Genomic DNA, 13,169 nt, shown 5'->3' on the forward strand with positions numbered 1-13,169 from the left:
ACTAGGAGATGCGGGAAAGCCAACTGCTGCAGAGGAGCATGTGGCTCGGACAGAGACTTCTCCTAGGGGAGAGTCTAATGATAGAGAATCTCCAGGTTATAGTCAGGAGCAGAGGATGGAAGAGGATAAAGTAGGGGCGAGATCAGATGTTAAACATTCACATAAAAAAGAATCTGATACATCAGGAAAGGGCAGACAAATAAACAGTGACAAGTTTTTAAAGTGCTTGTACACAAATGCTAGAAGTCTAAATAACAAGATGGGTGAACTAGAGTGCCTCGTGATAAAGGAAGATATTGATATAATTGGCATCACAGAAACCTGGTGGACTGAGAGCAATCAATGGGACACAATCATTCTGGGGTACAAAATATATTGGAAGAACAGAACAGGTCGTGCAGGAGAGGGGAGGGAGTGGCACTATATGTGAAAGAAAATGTACAATCAAATGAAGTAAAAATCTTAAGCAAATCCGCATGTTCCATAGAATCTCTATGGATAGAAATTTCATGCTCTAATAAGAATATAACATTAGGGATCTATTATTGACCACCTGACCAGGACGGTGATAGTGATGATGAAATGCTAAGGGAAATTAGAGAGGCGATCAAAATTAAGAACTCAATAATAGTGGGGGATTTCAATTATCCCCATATTGACTGGGAACATTTCACTTCAGGACGAAATGCAGAGATAAAATTTCTCGATACTTTAAATGACTGCTTCATGGAGCAGCTGGTACGGGAACCCACAAGGGGAGAGGAAACTCTAGATTTAGTCCGAGTGGAGCGCAGGAGCAGGTCCAAGAGGTAACTATAGCAGGACCGCTTGGAAATAGTGACCATAATACAATAGCGTTCAACATCCCTGTGGTGGGAAGACCATCTCAACAGCCCAGCACTGTGGCATTTAATTTCAAAAGGGGGAACTATGTAAAAATGAGGGGGTTAGTTAAACAGAAGTTAAAAGGTACAGTGACTAAAGTGAAATCCCTGCAAGCTGCATGGGCGCTTTTTAAAGACACCATAATAGAGGCTCAACTTCAATGTATACCCCAAATTAAGAAACACAGTAAAAGAACTAAAAAAGAGCCACCGTGGCTTAACAACCATGTAAAAGAAGCAGTGAGAGATAAAAAGACTTCCTTTAAAAAGTGAAAGTCAAATCCTAGTGAGGCAAACAGAAAGGAGCATAAACGCTGCCAAATTAAGTGCAAGAATATAATAAGAAAAGCCAAAGAGGAGTTTGAAGAACGGCTAGCCAAAAACTCCAAAGGTAATAACAAAATGTCTAAGTACATCAGAAGCAGGAAGCCTGCTAAACAACCAGTGGGGCCCCTTGACGATCGAGATACAAAAGGAGCGCTTAAAGACGATAAAGTTATTGCGGAGAAACTAAATGGATTCTTTGCTTCAGTCTTCACGGCTGAGGATGTTGGGGACATTCCCAAACCTGAGCTGGCTTTTGTAGGTGACAAATCTGAGGAACTGTCACGGATTGAAGTGTCACGAGAGGAGGTTTTGGAATTAATTGATAAACTTAACATTAACAAGTCATCGGGACCAGATGGCATTCACCCAAGAGTTCTGAAAGAACTCAAATGTGAAGTTGCGGAACTGTTAACTAAGGTTTGTAACCTGTCCTTCAAATCGGCTTCTGTACCCAATGACTGGAAGTTAGCTAATGTAACGCCAATATTTAAAAAGGGCTCTAGAGGTGATCCCGGCAATTACAGACCGGTAAGTCTAACGTCTGTACCGGGCAAATTAGTCGAAACAATAGTTAAGAATAAAATTGTCCGACACATAGAAAAACAAACTATTGAGCAATAGTCAACATGGTTTCTGTAAAGGGAAATCGTGTCTTACTAATCTATTAGAATTCTTTGAAGGGGTCAACAAACATGTGGACAAAGGGGATCCAGTGGACACAGTGTACTTAGATTTCCAGAAAGCCTTTGACAAGGTCCCTCACCAAAGGCTCTTATGTAAATTAAGCTGCCATGGGATAAAAGGGAAGGTCCTTTCATGGATTGAGAACTGGTTAAAAGAGAGGGAACAAAGGGTAGGAATAAATGCTGAATTCTCAGAATGGAGAGGGGTAACTAATGCTGTTCCCCAAGGGTCAGTCCTGGGACCGATCCTATTCAACTTATTCATAAATGATCTGGAGAAAGGGGTAAACAGTGAGGTGGCAAAGTTTGCAGATGATACTAAACTGCTAAAGATAGTTAAGACCAAAACAGACTGTGATGAACTTCAAAAAGATCTCACAAAAAAGTGATTGGGCAACAAAATGGCAAATGAAATTTAATGTGGATAAATGTAAAGTAATGCACATTGGAAAAAATAACCCCAACTATACATACAATATGATGGGGGCTAATTTAGCTACAACAAGTCAGGAAAAAGATCTTGGAGTCATCGTGGATAGTTCTCTGAAAATGTCCACGCAGTGTGCAGAGGCGGTCAAAAAAGCAAACAGGATGTTAGGAATCATTAAAAAGGGGATAGAGAATAAGACGGAGAATATATTATTGCCCTTATATAAATCGATGGTATGCCCTCATCTCGAATACTGCGTACAGATGTGGTCTCCTCATCTCAAAAAAGATATACTGGCACTAGAAAAAGGGCAACTAAAATAATTAGGGGTTTGGAACGGGTCCCATATGAGGAGAGATTAAAGAGGCTAGGACTCTTCAGCTTGGAAAAGAGGAGACTAAGGAGGGATATGATAGAGGTCTATAAAATCATGAGTGATGTGAAGAAAGTGGATAAGGAAAAGTTATTTACTTATTCCCATAATACAAGAACTAGGGGTCATCAAATGAAATTAATAGGCAGCAGGTTTAAAACAAATAAAAGGAAGTTCTTCTTCATGCAGCACACAGTCAACCTGTGGAACTCCTTGCCAGAGGAGGTTGTGAAGGCTAGGACTATAACAGAGTTTAAAAGAGAACTGGATAAATTCATGGAGGTTAAGTCCATTAATGGCGATTAGCCAGGACGGGTAAGGAATGGTGTCCCTAGCCTCTGTCTGTCAGAGGATGGAGATGGATGGCAGGAGAGAGATCACTTGATCATTGCCTGTTAGGTTCACTCCCTGTGGGGCACCTGGCATTGGCCACTGTCGGTAGACAGGATACTGGGCTACATGGACCTTTGGGCTGACGCTGCGGCCTCTAAATGATTGGGCTGTAAATCGTATACCATATCCTCCCCCGTGCTGGGCATTTTAATAAAAAACCATACTTCAGTAAGCTCAGAACTTGTCACCAGGCCAAAGTGGTTTTTTTTTTTTTTTTTAAAAGAGAAACCAAACAGGGCAAACGAGGATATCAAGTATGAAAGGAAGAGCGCACCGTGACGGCCGAGAATTCCTGCTGAAAACCTCTCAAGATACTTCTATATTAGGAGGGCTCTGAGGCTGACAAACGAACCCACTAATAACAACAGTGTAGAAATCCTCATGTGAGTAATCTGGGAATTTTACTGGTACTGTCTGCATTGGTGCTGGATGGTGTTGGGATATCAGGGTGTGACGTCATTTGAGGGATGATATGTGAGCACGTAACCTGAGCCCAGGAGGGGGTTGGGGCCAGGTGACACCTTTTGTCCGGGAAACTGGACAAAGGCTGGAGGAGGGGCTGGGGTGTGTGGCTGGGTGAGACGACTGGAGGAGGTTTCAGTTTGGAGCTGGCTGGGGAAAGAGAGGGAGGTGCAATGAGGGGCTGGAAATGTATTCTGGAAACCAGAGACTAAGAGGGTGAAATCCTGCCCAAAATGTAGGGAGGGGGGTAGAGGAAGCAGTGGAGGCGGTGACTCTGCGTGTAGTACTGGCACCATCCTGCCATCTGCTGGCAGCACCGCATACATCTGATGGCGGGTAGGGGAATGGTAAGCTGGGGTACATGTGGCACTGTGCTATGACCCATAATCGTGTCCCTGAACATGGAATCACCCCGCCCATTGCTGCTACATGGATATCGGGGGTGGTGTGAGCCCTCTATGCTCTTTTTCCTCCAGTGCACCTGTAGTGATTGGGCAAGGGCCCCATTGTTCCCTAGGACGTACAGAGTTTCAGGAGCCAGTAGAACGAAGTTCTCCAGCTAACCAAACTTCCTAATAGTGAACAGGCTAAACCAATGTAGTGTCACTGGTGTCATAACTCTCTTGGCTGTAAAACTGTGGTGTTCGGGTCTTGTAAACAGCATTACAGGGCATTGCACAGCTGTTCGTTAACAGGAAGGGAGAGCCTCACCAATTCATCCCTTTGTCCAAGGTAAGAACCTGTGTGGCAATCAGTCCTATGGTGTATTACGGTAGCCAACCTTCAGATTTTTCCATTGCCTTCTAATCAAAATAATATTACCATATGAGCCCTTAGGTATCGCCTATCTGAGTATTACAGAGGGTGGTTTAGGGATAACTGTGGGAATATAGACAAAAATAGCAAAGCCTTTAAGGGCGACCGTTGTGAATGTGTGTGACACTCCCACGTAGCACAGGCTCATGGGTAGAGTAGGTCCTCCCCAAAGCTGAACCATGGGCTTTAAGTATCCGAGGGTTGGCTGGGTTAGTCTGTACCCACAAAAACAGCGAGGAGTCCGGCTTATGCCCAATTAAATCGGTTAGTCTTTAAGGGGCCCCCAAACTCCTCATTTTCATAAGTTTTAAAACACATTTTTAAAAATTGAGGGTTCTTACCCCTCCCCCGCATAGGTGCTAAAATTGCATCTAAGACATATCGGTACAAACAAGTACAGTAACTCCGCACGTTCCCTTGTTTCGGAGACATCCAGTTAGAAGTGGATAGTGGCATTTGATCACTGGAGCACGCCTACTTTACTCGCCTTATGTGACTTGACATCATGTGGTAGCTGGTGTAGAAAGGCAAGGAGCGCACCTTAGCTGACTGTATTTACCCGCAGTAAGAATACAGCGGGGAGCTCAAGTCACAGCAATAAAGGGTTAACACGGAACATTAAAGCTAACCATGTGTCTGCCTGGTAAGCCCTCTCTAAGAAATGCAACCCTGAAACCCAGTTATAACAATGGGTGGGAGCTGGAACAGCGTTGCTTCCATCTACTCCTCCACCTTAATGACAACTACACTTTCTAATGGGCCCCTGTGATCTTCTTCAGGAGAGTCTCTTTTGTGGCAGCAGGTAATTTCCTTCACTATGTCAGTCCCTTTCAGCCGATCTCGTCCCCACTAATTAAACTTTTCTATTTGAGCATCTACTCGACATCATTTTCTGGGCACCCTTCTCGCCTGGCAGTGTTCGCAGGTCAGCTTGCCCTCTAATGTAAACTGGCAGAGCTCCATGCGTCCTGTGTATTCCAAAGGACGATCTCGCTCATTTTGCCGCATTTCAAAATTAAACATTTTTCTCAGAAGCCGTCCTATAGGCCAGGTCTACACGAGGAATTTAGTGTAGTATGGCTACACCTCGCAGGGGTATGAAAAAGCCAGAGATTTGGCTATGCTGACTTAAGCCTGGGTGGAGACAGGTCAGTGGAAGATTTAGTCTATTGACCTAGCTACCCGCCCCTCGCTCCCCCCCAAAGAGATGGATTAATATGCCAAGGGGAGAACATGGCAACTGTGTTGCCGTAGCATTTTAAATGTAGACATACTCTATATACACTAGACTGAAGATGGAATTCCATGACATTAAAAGGACACTGTCCACTTATTGTAGTTAATAGTTCCCTTTCGTTTTCATTTTGTCTTTTTACATTTCAGCAACCCCCCTCTCTCACTCTCCCAACGATTTAATCTTTTCCGCTTTGATTAAAATATACGATTATTGTCCCTGGAAATAACCCAAACCAGCTGTGTTTCCCTTTTACTTACAATTAGTGCCTCGTTGTATCAAAATGTCACTGTGCAGTAACAACATGCTTTGTTCATTGTTGTACTTCTTTCACCTGTACCAAGGTATACTCAGCTCCTTCGGGGACAGCAGGTAGTTGTGTATTCAGTGCAGATTGGTTGAAGAAACCATAACAGACCATCGCCTACACTTCCAATGCTTCTGGCTTGCATAAACTTTGCCTCTCATGTAATTTAAAGAACATAGAAACAGCCAGACTGGGTCAGACCAAAGGTCCATCTAACCCAGTATCCTGTTTTCTGACAGTGGCCAATGCCAGGTGCCCCAGAGGGAATGAATAGAACAGGTACTCATCTTGCAAGCTGCTCTGGAGCCTGGGAGTCCTACTGAAGTCACTAGGGCCCTGTATACCTTTCAGGGTCCAGCCCCAAGCAGCAGCAGACTGACACTGCATAACCTACGTTTGGAATGTGCCAGTGATTTCACTAGCGAATGAAAGCCCCAGCATTTAACCAAGAGCAATGATGAGAAACTAAGATGACAATCAGAATCAAGTAGCCTTCCACGGGGTGCAAAATGTAAAAGTGTTACACACACATTCCATCTGTATGAAACCACAAACATTTATTTCGTTGCTCCATCTATTTATAAAAACGTGACTCAAATCCATTTCCACGCTCTGATCCCACCATGCACTGCATTTGTGTGGCTATGGCTATATCCATTGATTTTCATTAGGCCCAAAAAGCTCTTGAGCATCATTCTGATTAGCGTAGGTGAGTAATAGGGAGCGAGGGCATACAATACACAATACTCTTCACAGCACTGATTCCAAATGTTTCCTGCCATTAGCTTTGAACTGATTCTCTGCAGGAGGATCTCTGCTTTCACATGTCCTTACTCTTCTTTGATATATAGCTACTTACAAGAAGAGGGATTATAGCATATCACTCCTTCAGTATAACCCCTCCCCCCGCACAATTAAAAATAAATAAAACCTAGGCTCACAGGAATAATATAACAATGGTGCAGTGGGTTATATGCATTATCAGTATGTTGCTCTCAAGGGCACAGGGTTACAGAACACCCTGAGTCATTTACCAGAAAATTAATCCAAACTGCATTGTCAATTTATGTAACAGTCTCCAAAACTTTCCTCTCCACATTTGGATCTGAAAGGCCTGTTTTGAAAAGTTAGCCTTTTGGTACATTTGCACAGAATATATAATTTTTTCCCTAATACTACAAATTTAGACTTTTGGGTTATGGATTAGCTTATATTTCTCAACTATTTTGCACAAACAATACAAACTAAAAGTACTCAAAGTAGCAATGTACAAGTCACAAATTTGTGCCAAAATGTACTTAGATGAAATATAATCATTAGAATTGCAGTGTTAGATAGTTGATTTTATGCATTCTGACAAGCTCTAGTGACTCTTGGGAAAAGTTATTATTTCTGCTCCATCAAAGGCAATAGTAGGATAATCTGGTTCAGAGGGAGACCATTTTATTGCCAACTTGAAATGTTCCAGAAATGCATCACTATTTTTACTAGGCAAGAAGAAAAGTGTAGTACAACTTCAATAGTGATTTCTTTTAACTCTCAAGCATATTTCATCAACAAGATATACAGTACAGTTTCAGAAGAGCAAACATTTTAAAAGTAAGCAAACAACTTTTTTTTAACCAACATACACAATTTCTTGCTGTATTTATGTTGAACTGTCCATTTACCTTGGACAATTACGAAGTTAGTTTTTTTTCTTCAGTACAACATGGACACAGGACTAGTACAATCTGGGTTTTTAGTTGTTGTTTTATAAGTTATAAAGACAACTCTATAGTTTGAAATCCATGGTCCTGCCATCAGTCTTCCTTCATCATCTTGCATACCGCTTAATGTAATCTTCAACTTTATTCCGAAAGTCCTCCTAGAGAAAAGAAGAATCAGAATTACACCACATACATTTCAGAAAAACTCAGAGTTCTGGAGGGGTGAAATTTCCATGTTAAGTACTCAAGGAAGTTGGTCTGCAGTTCTCGCTCATAGAAACGTGTGTCTATCGTAGCATCTTTGCACCGCTTTGAAAACCGGTGGAGACTGCATTTTTCACACTGCAGCAAAAGTGACTGGAAAAAATATGTAAATACGACACTTAGAATCCTTGAAGTAACACTTGACTATGGCCACCTGTCAAGATCGGTACAGTTTGAACAGTTCTGACAGGATTCCCTTACCATCGGATGGGTTCCAACGATGAATGTGTCATCATGTATAATGTAGCCAGGGTCATATCATTTTAGAGGGAAAGAGTCCTTAATCAAATGGGGAATACACTATTAGCAGATTGCATGCCACATTACAACTTTCCCCTCTTTTCTATACAATTGCATAATCGCTTATTTATATGGTAGTTGTGATATCTTAACTGTCTAGACTAATTTATTACAACTCTGAACAAGTTTGCTATAGTGACTTTTAATTAATATTACCCTTAAGGACAAAAATGGACAATATCTAACAGACCCTAAAGGCAAGAATGAGAGATGGTGAGAATATATCATGGCCTGAAAAACCTCAACTAGAGAGCAAGCCTGCCAATAATGGATGAAGAAATCATGGTACCAATAAAAAGACTTCTGAATAGAAAAGCACTAGCTTATGATGTAATACCAACTTAACTGTTAAAAAGTATAAGGGGATGAAGATCTGAAAGCTCTGTCAGAGGTGGTGAAGAATATGTCTGAGACAGGAGAATTACCAGAAGATTTTACCACCTCATTGCATATTCGGATCCCCCCAAAAGAACAGTGCTATGGATTGTAAAAACTACAGAACAATGAGCCTAGTATAGCATGCCTCTAAAATAATCCTGCAAATTGTTCAAGACTGAATACAAGGAAAGACTAATAAGGAAATAAGCGGACAACAATACAGTTTCAAACATGGAAAGAGCATCACAATTATGAGCCTGAAGCTTATATCAGAAAGATCAATTGAAATGGGGAAAACAGTATACTTGTGTTTCATTGACTTCCAAAAAGCATTGCTCAAATATATTTTGATCTGTAGGGATTGAGGGATATGAACTCAGAGTAATAAAACAAATTATATTGGAATCAGACAGTGATTACAGTTGGTGACACAAATAAAATCTAACAGTAATCAAGAGAGAAATGAAACATGGTTGTATGTCACTGACTATTCAACATTTATAGCAAGTGATTAAAATAACCGGAAAAAGTATTAAGATGAATAGAAAAATGAGTGAATGACATTCACTATGCAGATAAAACAATACTGTTGGCTGATTCAGGTGGTCTGATGAAGTTAGTGAAGATTACATATGAACACGGCAAAGAATATAGTCTAAAGTTGAATGTGGACAAGACAAATAAGGGTGCCCTGTGACTATTTTTGCTACAGTGATAAACAGTCTGAGATTTCCCGATTGGCTTTGTTCTTTGTAGGGAAAAAGCCAATGCCCACCAAACACTGAGGGAGTGGTCTTCGTTCCTCTGAGGAAGTGTGCAGTGTTGGGAAGAACACAGGTAAATGAATGAATTGGTTAAAGTGAAATGCTGCAACTACATTAGGGGTGAATTTGGGGTGTAGATGTAAAGACACTATATCCTTATGGAATATAGCGTATGCAGGGTCTGCCATCGTTGCTCCAAGATTGCCAGTTCTTCTCGCTGAAGTGATGGTTACAAGGAAAGCGACCTTCAAGGAAAGGAGGGACATGGAGCAAGTAGCTAAAGGCTCAAAAACGAGTGCCTTATGAGTACTGAGAGAACAAGATTCAGGTTCCACTGGGGAGGTAGGCTTCTGAGTAGGTGGGAAGGTTCTTATTAGGCCTTTCCAGAATCTATTGGTCAGTGTATGTGCAAAGACTGAGTAGCCCTGAGAAGGTGGATGGTATGTGCTGACTGATGCCAAGTACACTCGCAAGGAGCTGATGGACAAACCTGATGTCTTCAAAGATAGGCTATAGTCCAAGATGAGAGGAATATTTGTAGTCTCTGGGCGAGTGCCTCTTTGTTGTGTCCAAGAAGAGAAGTGCTTCCATTTAGCTAGATAATATTTTCTAGTACAGTCCTTTCTACTATTATAGAGTAGTGGCACTCAATCTTTCCAGACTACTGTACCCCTTTCAGGAGTCTGACTGGTCTTGAAAACCCTCAAGTTTTACGTCACTTGAAAACTACTTGCTTACAAAATCAGACATAAAATTACAAAAACATCACAGCACACTATTACTGAAAAATTGCTTACTTTCTAATTTTTACCATATAATTATAAATCAATTAGAATATAAATATTGTACTTACATTTCAGTGTATAGTAGATAGAGCAGTATAAACAAGTCATTGTCTGTATGAATTTTTAGTTTGTACTGACTTCGCTAGTGCTTTTTATGTAGCCTGTTATAAACTAGGCAAATATCTAGATGAGTTGATGTACCCCCGTAAGACCTTTGCGTATCCCCAGGGGCACGTGTACCCCTGCTTGAGAACCACTGTTCTAGAGGATGTCTCATATGGCTGTGGAGCATGAATGTTCTAAGGAGGATGCCCATCCAAATACCAAGCTGTGAGGTGGCACAGACAGATGGGGGTGCTTGATCTTGCCATTCCACTGGGTCGGGAAGCTTGGGGAATGTTGGGAGGGTGATTGGTGGTTGGGATGACATGCATCTGGTTGGGAAACCAGAACTGTCTGGGTCAGAAGGGGGCAATCAAGATTTTGTGTAGAACTCATGGCAGCAGCAGAAGTCATAGTTGAACTGGTCTGACCAAGGAAAAAGCAGTGCATCACTCTGGGAGTGGTGATGTAGGCTCCTCTGGAGTAATAGGTAGTGATTTTTTGTTTGCTTGAGAGACTAACAGATCCCTGGCTGGGGTCCCCCATAGAGTGAAAATATTGCAGAGTAACAAATTGTGGAGCTTCCATTCGTGATCGACCACAAAGTGTCTGCTGAGGGAATCTGCAAGCACGTTTGGCTCCTCAGGAAGGTAGGCTGCTGATAAGATGACTTGATTGGAGATACACTAGTTCTGGAGGCTGACTGCTTCTGCACTCCCCCGCTTGTTGATGTAGAAGACAGTCGTAACATTGTCTGACATTATAAGCACATGGTGAGTATAGATGAAAGGAAGAAAGGATTCACATGCCTTCCATACTGCTTGCAACTCCAGAATAATGATGTGCACCCTGGATCCTTGAGATGTTCAGGCACCTTATGCTGTGTGGCTGTTCGTGTGGGATGCATCTGTAATAATGGTCCTAGTCTGTTGATGCAGGGAGAAAGGGGACGCCCACACATACCTGATGAGTATGTGCCCACCAGAACAGGGAAGACAAGACAGTGCCCCGACCTAAACTGTTACCATGAGGTTCATGGAATAACAGCTCTGGCAGTATACTGACTGCAGCCAAGCTTGAAGGCAACGAAGGTGGAGCCTTGTGAACAGGGTGACACAGGTGCATGGGGCCATATGACCTGAGAGAGAGAGAGACAGACATGCTTATCCGGTACTTGAGGGTTGCTTGTGACATGAGCTATGATATTGTTCAGGCTCTGGAACTTGTCCTTGGGGAGATACACTCTTGTGGTGATAGAGTTTAAGGTTGCTCCAATGAAGACCAGAGCTTGTAGGGGGATGAAAACAGATTTTTCAATGTTTACGGTGACTCCCAGTGAAGAGAGTTAGTGTAGTAACATCATGGAAGTTGAGACACAGGCTTCTCGGCGAGGCTTGGCAAGAAGCAACCATCCGTCAAGGTAGGGAAAGACAATGAGACCACAAAATCTGATGTGGAGCACTACTACTGAGAATATCTTGGTAAAAAGTAACAGAGGGTCCTGTGGCACCTTTAAGACTAACAGAAGCATAGGGAGCATAAGCTTTCGTGGGTAAGAACCTCACTTCTTCAGATGCAAGTAATGGAAATCTCCAGAGGCAGGTATAAATCAGTATGGAGATAACGAGGTTAGTTCAATCAGGGAGGGCGAGGTGCTCTGCTAGCAGTTGAGGTGTGAACACCAAGGGAGGAGAAACTGCTTCTGTAGTTGGATAGCCATTCACAATCTTTGTTTAATCCTGATCTGATGGTGTCAAATTTGCAAATGAACTGGAGCTCAGTAGTTTCTCTTTGGAGTCTGGTCCTGAAGTTCTTTTGCTGTAAGATGGCTACCTTTACATCTGCTATTGTGTGGCCAGGGAGGTTGAAGTGTTGTGTTCTCCTACAGGTTTTTGTATATTGCCGTTCCTGATATCTGACTTGTGTCCATTTATCCTCTTGTGTAATGACTGTCCAGTTTGGCCAATGTACATAGCAGAGGGGCATTGCTGGCACATGATGGCATATATAACATTGGTGGACATGCAGGTGAATGAGCTGGTGATGTTGTAGCTGATCTGGTTAGGTCCTGTGATGGAGTTGCTGGTGTAGATATGTGAGCAGACTTGGCATTGAGGTTTGTTGCATAGGTTGGTTCCTGAGTTAGAGTTGTTATGGTGCGGTGCGTGGTTGCTGGTGAGAATATGCTTAAGGTTGGCGAGTTGTCTGTGGGCGAGGACTGGCCTGCCTCCCAAGGCCTGTGAAAGTGAGGGATCATTGTCCAGGATGGGTTGTAGATCACTGATGATGCGTTGGAGAGGTTTAAGCTGAGGATTGTAGGTGATGGCCAGTGGAGTTCTGTTGGTTTCTTTTTTGGGCCTCTCTTGTAGCAGGAGGCTTCTGGGTACACGTCTGGCTCTGTTGATTTGTTTCTTTATTTCCTTGTGTGGGTATCATAGTTTTGAGAATGCTTGGTGAAGATCTTGTAGGTGTTGGTCTCTGTCTGAGGAGTTGGAGCAGATGCGATTGTACCTCAGTGCTTGGCTGTAGACGATGGATCGTGTGGTGTGACCGGGGTGGAAGCTGGAGGCATGAAGGTAGGCGTAGCGGTCGGTGGGTTTTCGGTATAGGGTGGTGTTAATGTGGCCATCGCTTATTTGTATGGTGGTGTCTAGGAAGTGGACCTCCCGTGTAGATTGGTCCAGGCTGAGGTTGATGGTGGGGTGGAAGCTGTTGAAAGCATGGTGGAATACTTCCAGGGTCTCCTTCCCATGGGTCCAGATGATGAAGATGTCATCAATATAGCATAGGTAGAGAAGGGGCATGAGTGGACGAGAGCTGAGGAAGCATTCTTCCAGGTCAGCCATAAAAATGTTGGCATATTGTAGGGCCATGCGGGTGCCCATAGCGGTGCCACTGGTCTGGAGGTATATATTGTCACCAAATTTCACATAATTGTGCGTGAGGATAAAGTCACAG

General features: G+C 42.8%; 1 protein-coding gene across 2 annotated transcripts in view; it reads right to left on the reverse strand.

Moving 5' to 3' along the window:
- Nucleotides 1-6,447: 6,447 nt before the first annotated feature.
- Nucleotides 6,448-13,169, reverse strand: part of UBE2F (ubiquitin conjugating enzyme E2 F (putative)) — a 136,700-nt gene continuing 129,978 nt past the window's right edge. For both annotated transcript variants that reach the window (XM_065562221.1, XM_065562220.1), the window contains one exon: nucleotides 6,448-7,776. In XM_065562221.1, the coding sequence (XP_065418293.1) occupies nucleotides 7,726-7,776 (51 nt within the window). In that variant the 3' untranslated portion in view covers nucleotides 6,448-7,725. The remainder of the gene's footprint in view (nucleotides 7,777-13,169) is intronic.

Source organism: Chrysemys picta, chromosome 11 (genome assembly GCF_011386835.1).
Source record: "Chrysemys picta bellii isolate R12L10 chromosome 11, ASM1138683v2, whole genome shotgun sequence".
NCBI lineage: Eukaryota > Metazoa > Chordata > Testudines > Emydidae > Chrysemys > Chrysemys picta.